General features: G+C 43.9%; 1 protein-coding gene across 3 annotated transcripts in view; it reads left to right on the forward strand.

Moving 5' to 3' along the window:
* Window positions 1-774: 774 nt before the first annotated feature.
* Window positions 775-17012, forward strand: part of LOC106572423 (protein phosphatase 1 regulatory subunit 12B) — a 39640-nt gene continuing 23402 nt past the window's right edge. The window contains exons 1-5 of one of the 3 annotated variants that reach the window (XM_045696176.2): window positions 775-1298; window positions 4279-4369; window positions 4567-4785; window positions 4977-5091; window positions 5417-5541. In XM_045696176.2, the coding sequence (XP_045552132.1) occupies window positions 1093-1298; window positions 4279-4369; window positions 4567-4785; window positions 4977-5091; window positions 5417-5541 (756 nt within the window). In that variant the 5' untranslated portion in view covers window positions 775-1092. The remainder of the gene's footprint in view (window positions 1299-4278; window positions 4370-4566; window positions 4786-4976; window positions 5092-5416; window positions 5542-17012) is intronic. The other 2 variants (XM_014146597.3, XM_014146599.3) reach the window with 2 other exon arrangements.

The following is a 17012-nucleotide window of genomic DNA, read 5'->3' on the forward strand; positions in this document are numbered from 1 at the left end:
GGTCGTACATGAAACATCCTTCATTCAGGCTGCAAAGGCGTCATTTCATCCTTAATGCGATTTAATGGCCCACCGGCCTAACAAAATATCGAAAATATGCGTACTGTCTTAATAAAGCCCAATTTTCCACCACCATGCTAGAGTGGCTAATGCTGCTTCCTGAATGAAGGATTTTTAATGTACGAGGCGGTCGCCGGGGAGTGTATAGACAGCTGGGTTAAAGTTGGACGCATAATATGACAAAAAATGTAAAAGGAATAATAGTGCCCTCTGGCGCCGGTTAGGCTAGAAACAAGTGTGTAACAATTGTAACCAAGATGTAACATGGCAACCTCATAATGTTGCAAGGGGAAATTACCCAAAATGTGTTTTGATTTCAAAATCTTACCTTTTATTTATAATATTTAGTTAATGTGCAACTTTTACAAGTTGTAGATCAGAAATTCTTCAGCTTTATAAAATTACCTCACCTTTTCGGAGGCCTTTTTTGTTCTGTGGCCCTTGGACTAATGTAAGGAATGACTCACGATGAAATCCTGAAAAGCATAGATAAGACGTGTGTGTATAGTTGCAAACGCCTTTGTCTGCATTTGCTGGTTTGGTACTGCCAAACACTATGGTTTGCTATTATTTTATCTATTAAGCTAAGTTGATGACCTACTGCATACTTGAAAATCGTTCAACTGACCAGAAATATTGTCTAACTTGTTCACACCCATCCATTATGTTTTATTCTATTGTTACACGTTAAAGGGTAAGGCCCCAGGAAGTTAACGTGATAATTCACAATGGATTAGTATCATGTTATACAATTATTTCTACATTTGTAAAGACTGCTGTATGTGAACATTTTCTGCATGTTAGAGAAGATCGGCCTGAAGACCAGCACAGAATCACTGATCTACAAATCATCTTCTACCCTCATAATGTGATCAAGTTTGGCAAATCTGCGCAGCACTTGCTAATGTCGATCCAATCGAGCATGCTTGTTGTGTGCCGTGTGGTGTATAAACTGCATTGCTTGCATCAGGCTCTTAGAGACGCAATTGGCTCAGAGTGCCCCGCGGCCCGCCTATGAGTCTGTATTGAACGATGGGGAGGATACAGTCTCTCTCTCTTTCTCTCTCTCTCCCTCCCGCCCTGTCCCACTCTTCTGTTCCTCCCACGTTCCCCGTTATCGCTCCCTCTCTTCCAATCACTCCCTCTCTCAGGATCGTATCCGGCCTCTCCCACTGCAGTCTCTCTCCACCGGTCTCTGACCTTCAGCAGCCTGGGACCATGCAAGCCTGCCTGCCCAGGTATGGAACTAATTCCTACCCTGAACCCTATCCTATCCCCCTATCTGCCTGACTTCCCTGTGCAGAATGTGAGAATATATGTATTTTACTTTGATCTGAGAGTGAACGTGGTGTGGCCTCTCACTGGTGTTGTTTGGGATTTCCTACATGTGGAAGGTATACCCTTCCCTGGTATTTGAATTGTACTGTGTGGGAAGTTGGTGCCACTGGGTTGTGTGTGTTAGCTGAATTTCTTGGAGTGTGAGTGTGTGTATAGTGCTGTACATATTTAGTATACTAAATGCATTGGCACTCAAATACTTCCCATCACTGTGTTTAAATTACAACCCCAACAAATGTATCCTATATAATGCATTTGGTATGGAAATTGGAGATGCTTAAATCGAATTGGACATGCTTAAATCAAATTGGACATGCTTAAATCAAGTGTTTTTTATATCCTGCAACATAAGCAAATGTACTGTATGTTTTGTAGGATTTCTCCTGTATCACGTTTGCCTCAAGTCATTCCACTGTGTAGAAATATGATTTATAATGTTGCTGTAGAATCACAGTTTACATAACAATTATTTAGCAGACATTCTTATCCAGAGCGACTCACAGGAGCAATTAGGGTTAAGTGCCGTAGCACATCCACAGATTTTGATCGGGGATTCAAACCAGTGACTTTTCGGTTACTGGCCCAGTGTGCTTAACTGGTAGGCTACCTGGCTACATCACAGTTGATAGTAATGTAGCCATCCACAGCCCTGTAGTCAGTGTTAAATAATGCAGTAGACTGACGTCCTGACCGTCGGTCGACTTAAGCTTTCTCTCACAAGGAGGGTGTGGATGGTGCCTCTCCGGCCAATCAGAAGTATATTGATCAACACTCAGTACAGAAAGAGGGAGTGCAGCCGGCAGCCAGGACTAGTGGGAACAACGAGCCATTAGATTGAATGCTGCTTACTCGACTCTTCCCCTCTCTATGGAGCCCAATGGCTGCTAACATGGCTGTCTCTTAGAGGTCATTGATTGGCTATTGTCCACGCTAGAGGCATTAAACATGATCATGAAAGGAATACCACATAATGTCCTAAGAGCATTGTACTATTGATTGAGGGGGGTTATTTACTGTGAACTTATTGTGTGCTTTCTACAATCCATAGTTGTTTTGTGATTACATCAGGCACTGTATGCACAACTGAACAAATTCTGCATGCATTTACTTGTGAGAAATAAATAGTATGTAGTAAAAACAGCTTCACCCAAGTCATTGCATGTAACACATAGTTATTATATGTAATCTCCTGTGAATATTTGTTTTGGTGCAGTACCTTTCAAAACGATCACTTAATTGCACTGCCACCCTCTTATCTTGAAAGGTTTTGTTGATAATTTGAGCATAATGTCACCTCACCCTGATATGTCGTCACCTCGTGCTGTGCTCCAGTACAAGGTGACAAGTATGTGACCAGAGCATGGCCAGAGTTCATTGAAGCTATTTATAGGGCATGACAGCTACAATGCATTCGGAAAGTATTCAGACCCTTGACTTTTTCCACATTTTGTTACGTTACAGCCTTATTCTAAAATTGATTTTAAAAAATTATAATCAATCTACACACAACACCCCATAATAACAAAGCAAAAACTGTTTTTTAGAAATGTTTGCTAATTTATTAAAAATAAAAAAATTGTACTTTGTTGAAGCACCTTTGGCAGCGATTACAGCATTGAGTCTTCTTGGGTATGACACTACAAGCTTCTCTGCAGATCCTCTCAAGCCGTGTCAGGTTGGATGGGGAGTGTCGCTGCACAGCTATTTTCAGGTCTCTCCAGAGATGTTCGATCGGGTTCAAGTCCGTGCTTTGGCTGGGCCACTCAAGGATATTCAGAGACCTGTCCTGAAGCCACTCCTAAGTTGTCTTGGCTGTGTGCTTAGGGTCGTTGTCCCGTTGGAAAGGTGAACCTTCGTCCCCAATCTGATTTCCTGAGGGCTCTGGAGCAGGTTTTCATCAAGGATTTCTATGTTCTTTGCTCCGTTCATCTTTCCCTCAATCCTGACTAGTCTCCCAGTCCCTGTCACTGAAAAACATTCCCACAGCATGATGCTGCCACCACCATGCTTCACCATAGGGATGGTGCCAGGTTTCCTCCAGACGTAACTCTTGGTTTCATCAGACCAGATAATCTTATTTCTCATGGTCTGAGTCCTTTAGGTGCCTTTTGGAAAACTCCAAGCGGGCTATCATGTGCCTTTTACTAAGGAGTGACTTCCGTCTGGCCACTCTACCATAAAGGCCTGATTGGTGGAGTGCTGCAGAGATGGTTGTCCTTCTGGAAGGTTCTCCCATCTCCACAGAGGAACTCTTGAGCTCTGTCAGAGTGACCATCAGGTTCTTGGTCACCTCCCTGACCAAGGCCCTTCTCCCCCGATTGCTCAGTTTGGCCGGGCGGCTAGCTGTAGGAAGAGTCTTGGTGGTTCCAAACTTCTTCCATTTAAGAATGATGGCCACTGTGTTCTTGGGGACCTTCAATGCTGCATTTTTGGTACCCTTCCCCAGATCTGCGCTTCAACAAAATCCTGTCTCTGAGCTCTACAGACAATTCCTTCAACCTCATGGCTTGGTTTATGCTCTGACATGCACGGTCAACTGTGGGACCTTATATAGACAGGTGTGTGCCTTTCCAAATCATGTCCAATCAACTGAATTTACCACAAGTTACCAAATCAAGTTGTAGAAAAACGGTCTGAATACTTATGTAAATAAGTTATTTCTGGTTTTTTTTAGAAATGTGCAAAAAATTCTACAAACCTGTTTTCGCTTTGTCGTTATGCGTTATTGTGTGAATATTGATGAGGAAAATAAATAATTGTATCAATTTTAGAATAAGTCTGTAATGTAACAAAATGTGGAAAAAGTCAAGGGGTTTGAATACTTCCTGAATGCACTGTATGTCCTGCAAAGTGCTGCTTCCCTGTTTCCAACCTGTGCAGGTCCTATCTAACCCCAGTGAGAGATGAGGAGGCAGAGTCTCAGAGGAAGGCCAGATCCCGCCAAGCCAGGCAAACCCGCAGATCCACACAGGTACTAAACAAAACGCACTCCACGGGCCAGGACTGAAAATGCATGTTAAATGGAAATTCTTTATTACGAATCCAAGACTAGGCCCCAAGATAGGGAAACTGGCCCCAAGATATTCTTTGGTATCAATGTGATTTTGTTGGACTATTTATCTGTAGTATCTTGTTGATCTTAGGATGTACTGTCTGTGTCTTCCTCAGGGTGTGACCCTGGCTGAACTGAAGGAAGCTCAGAGGACCAACAGCCTGTCTCCCCTGGACAGAGACAGACAGACAGAGGATGGACATAGCAGACTGACTGACAGGTCCTGTCTGCGGGGGAAATGGGCTGCAGAAGACAGAGGAGAGACCAGGACCAAACTGGCTCAGTCTATGGAGACAGAGGATCACAGTCCCATATGGAGCAGGGAGATAGATGAGGTGGGGATAATACTTTAATAATTTTGCATTAGCCTTTCCCCTCAGGATCGTATTGTTGTCATTGGTTAATGTTACAATAGATAATCTATGATACTGTAATTTTGTGAGAGATCATCTTGTACTATAGTAGCTGTGTAGTTTGAAGTTCAGATGAGCCAAGCATTGAAGTGCAGTTTTTTTCTCATTTCAAGCTCGGAAATCATAGATCAAGGCTGGGGACCATGGAGGCAGAGTATTCCTCTGCCAGTGGGCCCTATACCTTGTCTTACACCTCCACCAGCCTGGCCAACCGCACATCTTCCAGAGGTCAGAAACCCAACCATTGTACACAGTCACACAGTTATGACTGAATACAGATGTTTAAATTTTTCTGCTCAACCATGTTAAGGAAGTTGCTTTGTTACATTAATGTTACTCTTCCCGAATATCCTTGTCATGTGACATACTGTACCATAGGAATAACAGGTTATACCTGACACCCAGTTTATGTAAGACTTTATGCAGTCAGTGGATCAGTTGTTGTTTTTAGTTTTTTAGTTTTTTACTGCAAGATCTCTATAGGATAAATAACTTGTCATGGTAAGGTGCAGTAACTGTTTAGTGATTGTTTCTTATCATGTGAATACTGTAGTTGTTGAATGGAAAGATGAAAACCAGAACCCAATTGAGGATCCCTCCAAACATGTCCTCTCCACAAGAGAGAAACAAGTTCGATTCTGTGACCAAGAGTCAGATGAAGCCTACCAGAATTTTGAGGTATGTGGTGTATGGGAGCCTACTAAAAGCAGCACATCTACTAACAATGTCAAAGATAGGATCTTATAGATTTGACATTTTTCAGAATTAAAGGTGAATAAAAACGAAATCTAAATAGTGAGCAAACTACTTCAAGAAATGTCTGTGAAATTTTAAGCTACCAGTAGGTGGTGCAAAAAAACACTGATTTCAGTACAGTACCATTTTCCTCCCAGATGATGGGGCATTTGTTGATGAACATTAGATGCGTTTGCAATGGGCAATTTTATTATTATATGATATTACACACCTCACAGATTCTATTGTCATAGCGGGGGATTCCTATGATTCTTGAAATAAAGATATAGATGTACTATTGTAAAGTGGTTGTTCCACTGGATATCATAAGGTGAATGCACCAATGTGTAAGTCGCTCTGGATAAGAGCGTCTGCTAAATGACGTAAATGTAAAAATGTAAATGTAAATGAAATATCATATTGTATTGCAATTCAGTGTGTGTGTGTGTGTGTGTGTGTGTGTGTGTGTGTGTGTGTGTGTGTGTGTGTGTGTGTGTGTGTGGTGTGTGATTAGTTGTGTGTGTTCAAAGCTGCATTTCTTGGATTCACATAATAACAATAGCCTTGCACACAGAGACCATGAAATAGGATCTGTGATGCAATGATTACAGATGTACTGCAATGTTAGTGTAGTTTGCTTTGGGAGTGTTTGTGATAGGGCTGTTTTGCTATCACAGTGGGAGAGAGTCCAGGGCAGGCTGGAGTACCCACATACCCCCTCTCCTTCTCTTCCCTTCTCTCTCCCTCTCCTACCACATCATACATGCTCGAGGTATCTCGACATTCCATACCATATTGGGCAAAACAGGGAGCTCCTCTTCTGCTTCTCAGCGTTGAATTCTACAGCCATAATTATACTGTAGTCAATTCAACTCTCTCTCTCTCTGTGTTTCTCTCTGTCTCTCTCTGTCTATGATGGTGTGTTCCTTCCACCTGTAGGTTAGGTATCTGCACAGACTGTCTCCATGCAGCCCAAGGTGTACCTTCCTCCCAGGGCAAAATGACCCTATGAGGCTGGAAATCCATTCAAAACAATATGTTTCAGCAAAAAGCTCACAGTTACTAATTCTGTTCATTTCCCTTAAAGATGGAATCCTCAGTAGGGGGGAAACAGCGCCATTGGCCGCCCCACCAGCATTGTTATTGTTTTTATTGCCGAACTGAGGAGCATGGTAAACAAATTGCAGTACATATAGTGCTCTTCTATCGTGCGTGCAATGATGTCAGAGGGGAAATAACAGTGTTGGTTGTTTGCAGTAACTTCTTTGTTGTTGTAATATTGCATACAGTCGTGGCAGTTTCACCATTAGGAATTCCAACTTGAATGGGCTTACAGTGAAATGGAGATGCCCAGAAATAGATACTGAGAGGGGAAGGATAATCAAATCAACGTTTATTTGTCACACACTCCAAATACAACAGGTTTAGACCTTACAGTGAAATTCTTACTTACAGGCCCTAACCAACAGTGCAATTTTTATGTAAAAAATAGGTATTAGGTGAACAATAGATAAGTAAAGAAATAAAAAAAAAAGACAGTGAAAAATAACAGTAGCGAGGCTAAATACAGGCACCGGTTAGTCGGGCTAATTGAGGTAGTATGTACATGAATGTATAGTTAAAGTTACTATGCATATATGATAAACATAGAGTAGCAGCAGCGTAAAAGAGGGGTTGGGGGGGCACAATTCAAATAGTCTGGGTAGTCATTTGATTACCTGTTCAGGAGTCTTATGGCTTGGGGGGTAAAAGCTGTTGAGAAGCCTTTTGGTCCTAGACTTGGAGCTCCGGTACCGCTTGCCATGCGGTAGTAGAGAGAACAGTCTATGACTGGGGTGGCAGGGGTCTTTGACAATTTTTAGGGCCCTCTGACACCGCCTGGTGTAGAGGTCCTGGATGGCAGGCAGCTAAGCCCCGGTGATGTACTGGTCTGTACGCACTACCCTCTGTAGTGCCTTGCGGTCGGGGGCCGAGCTGTTGCCGTACCAGGCAGTGATGCAACCAGTCAGGATGCTCTCGATGTTGCAGCTGTAGATCCTTTTGAGGATCTGAGGACCCATGCCAAATCTTTTTAGTTTCCTGAGGGGGAATAGGCTTTGTCATGCCCTCTTCACGACTGCCTTGGTGTGTTTGGACCATTCTAGTTTGTAGGTGATGTGGACACCAAGGAACTTGAAGCTCTCAACCTGCTCCACTACGGCTCCGTCGATGAGAATGGGGGCATGCTCGGTCCTCCTTTTCCTGTAGTCCACAATCATCTCCTTAGTCTTGGTTACGTTGAGGGTTGTTATTCTGGCACCACCCGGCCAGGTCTCTGACCTCTCTATAGGCTGTCTTGACGTTGTCGGTGATCAGGCCTACCACTATTGTGTCATCTGCAAACTTAATGATGGTGTTGGAGTCGTGCCTGGACACGCAGTCGTGGGTGAACAGGGAGTACAGGAGGGGACTGAGCACGCACTCCTGAGGGGCTCCAGTGTTGAGGATCAGCATGGCAGATGTGTTGCTACCTACCCTCACCACCTTGGGGCGGCCCGTCAGGAAGTCCAGGATCCAGTTGCAGAGGGAGGTGTTTAGTCCCAGGATCCATAGCTTAGTGATGAGCTTTGAGGGTACTATGGTGTTGAATGCTGAGCTGTAGTCAATGAATAGCATTCTCACATAGGTGTTTCTTTTATCCAGGTGGGAAAGGGCAGTGTGGAGTGCAATAGAGATTGCATCATATGTGGATCTGTTTGGGCGGTATGCAAATTGGTGTGGGTCTAGAATAATGGTGTTGATGTGAGCCATTTTTAGGGCGTTCGTGGCTACGGACGTGAGTGCTACGGGTCTGTAGTCATTTAGGCAGGTTGCCTTAGTGTTCTGGGGCACACGGACTATGGTGGTCTTCTTGAAACATGTTGGTATTACAGACTCAGCATATAAGTGATTTAGCTCATCTGGTAGGCTCGTGTCACTGGGCAGCTCGCGGCTGCACTTCCCTTTGCTTTCTGTAATAGTTTGCAAGCCCTGCCACATAAGATGAACGTCAGAGCCGGTGTAGTAGGATTAAATCTTAGCCCCGTTAAATCTTAGCCCCGAGTCACGCACCTTGAAAGCGGCAGCTCTACCCTTTAGCACAGTGCGAATGTTGCCTGCAATCCATGGTTTCTGGTTGGGGTATGTATGTACAGTCACTATGGGGACGACGTCCTCAATGCACTTATTGATAAAGCCAGTGACTGATGTGGTGTAGTCCTCAATGCAATCGGAAGAATCCCGGAACATGTTCCAGTCTGTGATAGCAAAACAGTCCTGTAGTTTAGCATCTGCTTCATCTGACCACTTTTTTATACACCGGGTCACTGGTGCTTCCTGCTTTAATTTTTGCTTGGAAGCAGGAATCAGGAGGACAGAATTGTGGTCAGATTTACCAAATGGAGGGCGAGGGAGAGATTTGTACGCATCTCTGTGTGTGGAGTACAGGTGATCTAGAATTATTTTCCCTCTGGTTGCGAGTTTAACATGTTGATAGAGATTAGTTAAAACTGATTTAAGTTTCCTTGCATTAAAGTCTCCGGCCACTAGGAGCACAGCCTCTGGGTACGTGGTTTCCTGTTTGCTTATTTCCTTCTACAGCTGACTGAGTGCGGTCTTAGTGCCAGCATCCATCTGTGGTGGTAAATAAACAGCCACGAAAAGTATAGATGAAAACTCTCTTGGCAAATAGTGTGGTCTACAGTTTATCATAAAATACTCTACTTCAGGCGAGCAAAAGCTAGAGACTTCCTTAGATTTCGTGCACCAGCTGTTGTTTACAAATATGCACAGACCGCCCCCCCTCGTCTTACCGGAGTGTGCTGTTCTATCTAGCCGGTGCAGCGTATATCCTGCTAGCTGAATATCCATGTCATCATTCAGCCACGATTCCGTGAAACATAAGATGTTACAGTTTTTGATATTCGTTATCGTACCTCATCTAATTTATTGTCCAATAATTGTACATTGGCGAGTAATATTGACGGTAACGGCAGTTTTCTCTCACCTTCTGCGGATTCTTACGAGGCACCCCGCTCTGTGTCCTCTGTACCTGCGTCTCTTTCTCTTGCCAATTACGGGGATGTTGGCCTTGTCAGGTGTTCACAGAATATCCTGTGTGTCCTGCTTTTTGAAGAAAAAATCTTTGTTCCATCCGAGGTGAGTGATCACTGTCCTGATATCCAGAAACTTTTTTCTGCCATAAGATATGGTTGCAGAAACATTATGTTCAAAATAAGTTACAAATAACGCGAAAAACCCACTAAATAGCACAATTGGTTGGCGTCTGTAAAACTGCTGCCATTTTATTAATGGGAGTGGGCTAAGGCAATTTGGTGGATGCCAGGGCGTGGAGGGGAGTCACAGAGAAGAATGTAGATTAACATGAGGATGGCATACTGTATACTATAGTGTGAAAGGGGTAGTGATAGCTTTTTGAGCTCACCGTCTCTATCACTGTCCTGCTGTCCTAAGGTGGAATCCCAGACATGGACGGTCAGTAACATGAGCGTTCCTCAGCGTTAACCAAGGACCTAAATCTGACTGTGATAATGCCCCCCCACCCCCCATCCAGTGAGCATGGTTTCATCTGGAAAGGATGGAAAGGTGCCCGCAGGCCCCATTACCAACGATGACCTCTGCCTGCCTCTATAATGATCTGAGCAGACTCTCTCCTCTCTCTCTCTGCTTTTCAAGAACAGAGCCCAGAGACAGGTGCAGTAGATCTCAGCTGAAGACCTCACGGCTTTCACTGCTCTGAAAGGGGATTATTAACAGGGAGGCTGAGAGAAAGAACGAGGGAGAGAAAGAGAGAGAAAAATAGAGCGAGAGACTTTGCTGCCAGGCATAATTACTACTTTCTCCTGCTCCTGATGTTTAGATTATGTTATCAGAGAGAGCCTTCTGTTCCCTCTATCGTCACAGACCTGATTATTCACTTATTCAGAATTCATGACAGCTCTGAGAGCTAAACACAGGACTGTTTGATAGACCCACTCTCAATGTAAGGAGAGATAGTTCTGGATAGCCCATCACGGCATGCAGCTTAGCTGTGTGTGCTACAGAGATTCAGCAGTTCTGCTGCTGCAGTTAGCAGGTTGGCTTAGGAGGGTTCAGGGTAGTATTAGAACCCCAGAGTATCTGTGACCTCTCTCAGAACTCATCATCTCTCAGCTGTGACTAGGCCAAGGCACAGCTCAACCCCCATAAAGATGCTAAAGATCACTAGACCAGTGAAGGCAGGAAAACAGATGGAGAGAGAGTATGTCTGTCTGCAGGTATCTGTATGTTTTATTATATGTGTTTTTGTCTCTCTGTGACTGTTTGGGTTTTGGCCTCTATGTGACTTGCAGAATGACCACACACCAGGGACCTGTCTCTGCCAGGAACACCTACACTAGTTCAGCAACCACTATCCACTTCTTGAAAACTCTTTCTTTTACACCTGTCAGAGTAACATATGACAAAACACAAATGACAGTAACCAGGACTTTACTCCAAAGTAAGTGTTGAAGGACCAGAGTTATTCTGAGTTGGAAGGGGAGAGAGAGGAGAGGAGGGGACCCTAGCCAAGTGATGTATGAGAATGTTCCATATTGAAAGTCATAAAGGAGAGAGCCAGTCTACTCAACCTAAGCCCCAGATCCAGTGTGTGGAACTTCAGCTGAAATCAACTCTTTATATAGGTCTCAGCAGGCCTATCTCCACAGCCAGGGCCAGTGCAGTTCACTGCCACAGGGAAGCCACTGGACTTCCTGATGAGCTAGTAGGAACTCAGACTGTCCAGCAGACTCGCACAGATGGTCTGTGAAGCTGGTTGAATATGTAGTGGAACAATCCATATGGACAGATTGGAATCTCATATGTCAGTATTTATATTACGTGAAACTTCTGTGGTGCTTATCTTAAACTATGGGCCATAAAGCACACGTAATGTATCATTGATATGACATGACAAGTCAAAACTCCAGGAAAAATAAGCATTCTGCCTGCACACCAATGTTTTAAATCACAGAGAGATCTAATGTGCAAAATCAATGTACATTAAAAAAAAAAATCTCAGTTTGAAAATTAATTTTTCTCTTATTGTGTCTAATTTCTTTGCTGCAGTTGAATGGTTGTATTTGCCATGTGCAACGGTCACTGGGTCCACTCGTTAAAAAGGAGGGAAACAGGAGAGACAGACCTCTGTCCTCAGTATGACTCAAAGCAAGGTGATGGGAGCGTGCCAGGCCAGGGCTCAACACAAGACCGCCAGGCCAGCATTCATTCATTCATTCTCTCTCTCTCTCTCTCTCTCTCTCTCTCTCTCTCTCTCTCTCTCTCTCTCTCTCTCTCTCTCTCTCTCTCTCTCTCTCTCTCTGTCTGTCTGTCTGTCTGTCTCTTTCAGTTGATGAGCGAAGAGGATAAAAGAGTTCAGGAAGAGCCACAGCACTGCAAACCTCTTTAAAAAGAAGGTAGCAGTGAGCCTCTGACCTGTGTGTGCAGAATCTGAGAGGAAGGGAAAGAGGGATGGGGGATTGTGTATGATAGAAAGAGAAACTTAGCAGCAACTTAATACTTCAGTGCTCTAGAACCCAATGCAGTTGCCACAGATTGAGTCATTGTTGACAGGCCTCTGTGTGTGTGAGGTAACCGATAATGCAGGAAGAAATCAAAACCACTATGGAGTGGAGTGTTGCCTTAAAATTAGCTCACTTTACAGTGCAGCATGGCAAGTACTATGAAACAGATTGTGAAAAGGAGAGAGGGCTCGGACACAGTGGCTCTACATCCAAATGTCAAAACTCATACTAACATTACTTCTTCCAAGAGCATCATGGGAGGACAGGGTTACTTGATGGGTCACTGTTGATCTTGACTCCCCCCGAGTGTTAAAGCTGAACCTCTGGAACCTCAGTATCAGCCCCCTACTTCTGTCTGTCTACTTCCCCCTCTCCTTATCCACATCAATGGACAGCTTTAGCCCAGAGCTTGTACACAGCAGAGCCTCTAGCAGCCTGCCAGAGAGTTCTGCCAGAGCTAGAGTGAGCAGGGAAAGGCGAGAGAGAGAGGGGAGGAGGGTGAGAGAGAGAGTTGGGACAGGAGAGAGGAGAGTTGGGGAAGAGAGAAAGAGGGGGAGGTAAAAGGAGAGAGAGTGGATATTTAGAGAAACATGGGATAAGAGATCATCTGGAACAAACTTTTCACTGTGGTTGGGTTTATCTTTGGATGTGAGGACTTAGTGTGTTGTGTCGACTTTGATGTACGAAAGGGTCTCGGAGTGCTGAAGCTGTGGTCTAACAATCCTCAACTAAGTTGATTTGTCTACTTCAGAAAAACAGAGGTGCATGTCTTTGTAGGAGTTGTACTAGCCAAGAGGAGAAATAGCTATTTTGGTTGTTTTCATTCTTGTCCAATGATCACTTTGCTGTCTTTACTTTGTGGAGGAAGAAGGGAAGGTAGGTCATATCAGCAGCAATATTTCTAAAGTTAGCAGCGGTCTCTCTCTCCAGCCCTCTGGACTGTGGAGCGGGCTCCTCTCACACACCTGTTGGTCAGGATCCCCAGTCAGGGTGAGCGCAGCAGCAACAACAGCCATAGGTGTCTGCACAGTCGTAGGCTAAGAGGAGATCTGTGGATCTGTGCAGCTGTTCTGTTCTGGATTGGAAGCCTCTGTCTGTGGATGTTACTGTAGAGGTGAGACCAGACCTGCCTCTGTGTCCTGGGTAGAGTGTGGAGATGTCATCTATGTACCCCCGCACCAAGGAGCTGTCCAGGACTAGGAAGTCTCTGTCCGACTCACCACCCTCTTCACCCTCTCCTACCGCCAAGAACTTCAGAGTAAGACCACAACTTTTTTCTCTTTGTCGGAACCTCAGAGTAGTCATGGTTTTTCCGCTGTAAACTTATTTAAACTGTAGAAACAAGCGCTTTCTGTTCCTATGAATTCCTAAGATTTTGCATCTGTCTCAGAGTATCACTGATAATCCCTAATTAACTGTGTGTGGGTGTGTGACTCTAAAGTGACTTGTAGCTATCAAAGGCTCTTAAATGCTGATTAAGTTGTGGCCGGTTTACTCCCAGCTCCTATTGGAATTGTCACATCTGTAGTGTGCTAATCCATTTTCATTAAACCTAAACTAAACACCTTACAGTACATGGGTGTTAGTTAAGCAATAAGGCACGAGGGAGTGTGGTATATGGCCAATATACCACGGCTAAGGGCTGTTCTTAGGCACGATGTAAAGCAAGGCAAAGGCAAGGCAAAGGGTGGCTACTTTGAAGAAGCTAAAATATAAAATATATTTTGATTTGTTTAACACTTTTTTGGTTACTACATGATTCCATATGTGTTATTTCATAGTTTTGATGTCTTCACTATTACACTACAATGTAGAAAATAGTAAAAAAAAAAAAACTTGAATGAGTAGGTGTGTCCAAACTTTTGACTGGTACTGTATGTATTTAGATGTGTGCTCTGGAGGCTCCTTAACACATGATTGGACGGGTCACTGTTCCAACCACTTGAGTGTTTCACAACCCTTGAAAGAGAGAGAGGGAAGGAGGGAGTATGCTGTGAAGTGCTGTGCACATGGCCGCTTATTCTGGAAAATACTTTTGGATTGAGACATTCCATCTGCCATTTCCTGTTGTTGTTTTTCCAAATGTCTAATTCTCATGTTTTATTTATTGATATGATTGACATTTACTTTTGTGTTATTTATTATTGCATTATTTCATGGTGTTGTCTTTCCTTTAGTAGCAATATATGCTCGTTTAAATAATAAAAAAAACAAGAAGAAATGGGTTTTCAGGGGGAAGTAATGGGATTCCATATTAGAGAGGCACAGAATCAGGTGCTAAACGATCATGACCCCCCCACTACCACAGTACTGACAGTACCGTATCATGACCACCCACTGCCTCAGTACTGACAGTATCATATCATGACCACCCACTACCGCAGTACTGACAGTATCGTATCATGACCACCCACTACCTCAGTACTGACAGTACCGTATCATGACCACCCACTGCCTCAGTACTGACAGTATCATATCATGACCACCCACTACCGCAGTACTGACAGTATCGTATCATGACCACCCACTACCGCAGTACTGGCAGTATCGTATCATGACCACCCACTACCGCAGTACTGACAGTATCGTATCATGACCACCCACTGCCTCAGTACTGACAGTACCGTATCATGACCACCCACTACCTCAGTACTGACAGTACCGTATCATGACCACCCACTGCCTCAGTACTGACAGTATCATATCATGACCACCCACTACCGCAGTACTGACAGTATCGTATCATGACCACCCACTACCGCAGTACTGGCAGTATCGTATCATGACCACCCACTACCTCAGTACTGACAGTATCGTATCATGACCACCCACTACCGCAGTACTGACAGTATCGTATCATGACCACCCACTACCTCAGTACTGACAGTACCGTATCATGACCACCCACTACCTCAGTACTGACAGTACCGTATCATGACCACCCACTACCTCAGTACTGACAGTATCGTATCATGACCACCCACTACCTCAGTACTGACAGTATCGTATCATGATCACCCACTACCGCAGTACTGACAGTATCGTATCATGACCACCCACTACCTCAGTACTGACAGTACCGTATCATGACCACCCACTACCTCAGTACTGACAGTACCATATCATGACCACCCACTACCGCAGTACTGACAGTACCGTATCATGACCACCCACTACCTCAGTACTGACAGTATCGTTTCATGACCACCCACTACCTCAGTACTGACAGTACCGTATCATGACCACCCACTACCTCAGTACTGACAGTACCATATCATGACCACCCACTACCACAGTACCATATTTGGTATTTTATTAGGATCCCCATTAGTTGTTGCAAAAGCAGCAGCTACTCGACCTGGGGTCAACGCAAAACATGAAACATAATACAGAATGACATAATATAGAACATCAATAGACAAGAACAGCTCAAGGACAGAACTACATACATTTGTTTTAAAGGCACACATAGCCTACATATCAATGCATACACACAAACTATCTAGGCCAAATAGGGGAGAGGCGTTGTGCTGTGAGGTGTTGCTTTTTGCTGTTTATTTTAGCAATATGAGATGGAAGGAAGTTCCATGCAATAAGGGCGCTATATAATACTGTAATTTGTTCTGGATTTGGAGACTGTGAAAAGACCCCTGGTGGCATAACTGGTGGGATAAGTGTGTGTGTCAGAGTTTGTGTAAGTTGACTATGCAAACAATTTGGGTTTTTCAACACAATTTTTCTTATAAAAAGAAGTGATGCAGTCAGTCTCTCCTCAACTCTTGGCCAAGAGAAACTGGCATGCATAGTATGTACAGTTGAAGTCGGAAGTTTACGTACACCTTAGCCAAATACATTTAAACTTCATTTTTCACAATTCCTGTCATTTAATCCTAGTAAAACAATTCCCTGTCTTGGGTCAGTTAGGATCACCACTTTATTTTATGTCAGAATAATAGTAGAAAGAATAATTTATTTCAGCTTTTATTTCTTTCATCACATTCCCAGTGGGTCAGAAGTTTACATACACTCAATTAGTATTTGGTAGCATTGCCTTTAAATTGTTTAATTTGGGTCCAACGTTTCAGGTAGCCTTCCACAAGCTTCCCACAATAAGATGGGTGAATTTTGGCCCATTCCTCCTGACAGAGCTGGTGTAACTGAGTCAGGTTTGTAGGCCTCCTTGCTCGCACACGCTTTTTCAGTTCTGCCCACAAATGTTCTGTAGAATTGAGGTCAGGGCTTTGTGATGGCCACTCCAATACCTTGACTTTGTTGTCCTTAAGCCATTTTGCCACAACTTTGTAAGTATGCTTGGGGTAATTGTCCATTTGGAAGACACATTTGCGACCAAGCTTTAACTTCCTGACTGATGTCTTGAGATGTTGCTTCAATATATCCACATACTTTTCCATCCTCATGATGCCATCTATTTTGTGAAGTGCACCAGTCCCTCCTGCAGCAAAGCACCCCCACAACATGATGCTGCCACCCCCATGCTTCATGGTTGGGATGGTGTTCTTCGGCTTGCAAGCATCCCCCTTTTTCCTCCAAACATAACGATGGTCATTATGGCCAAACAGTTCTATTTTTGTTTCATCAGACCAGAGGACATTTCTCCAAAAAGTACAATCTTTGTCCCCATGTGCAGTTGCAAACCATAATCTGGCTTTTTTATGGCGTTTTTGGAGCAGTGGCTTCTTCCTTGTTGAGCAGCCTTTCAGGTTATGTCGAAAAAGGACTCGTTTTACTGTGGATATAGATACTTTTGTACCTGTTTCCTCCAGCATCTTCACAAGATGCTTTGCTGGTGTTCTGGGATTGTCTTGCGCTTCT

Source organism: Salmo salar, chromosome 15 (genome assembly GCF_965601325.2).
Source record: "Salmo salar chromosome 15, fSalSal1, whole genome shotgun sequence".
Lineage (NCBI taxonomy): Eukaryota > Metazoa > Chordata > Actinopteri > Salmoniformes > Salmonidae > Salmo > Salmo salar.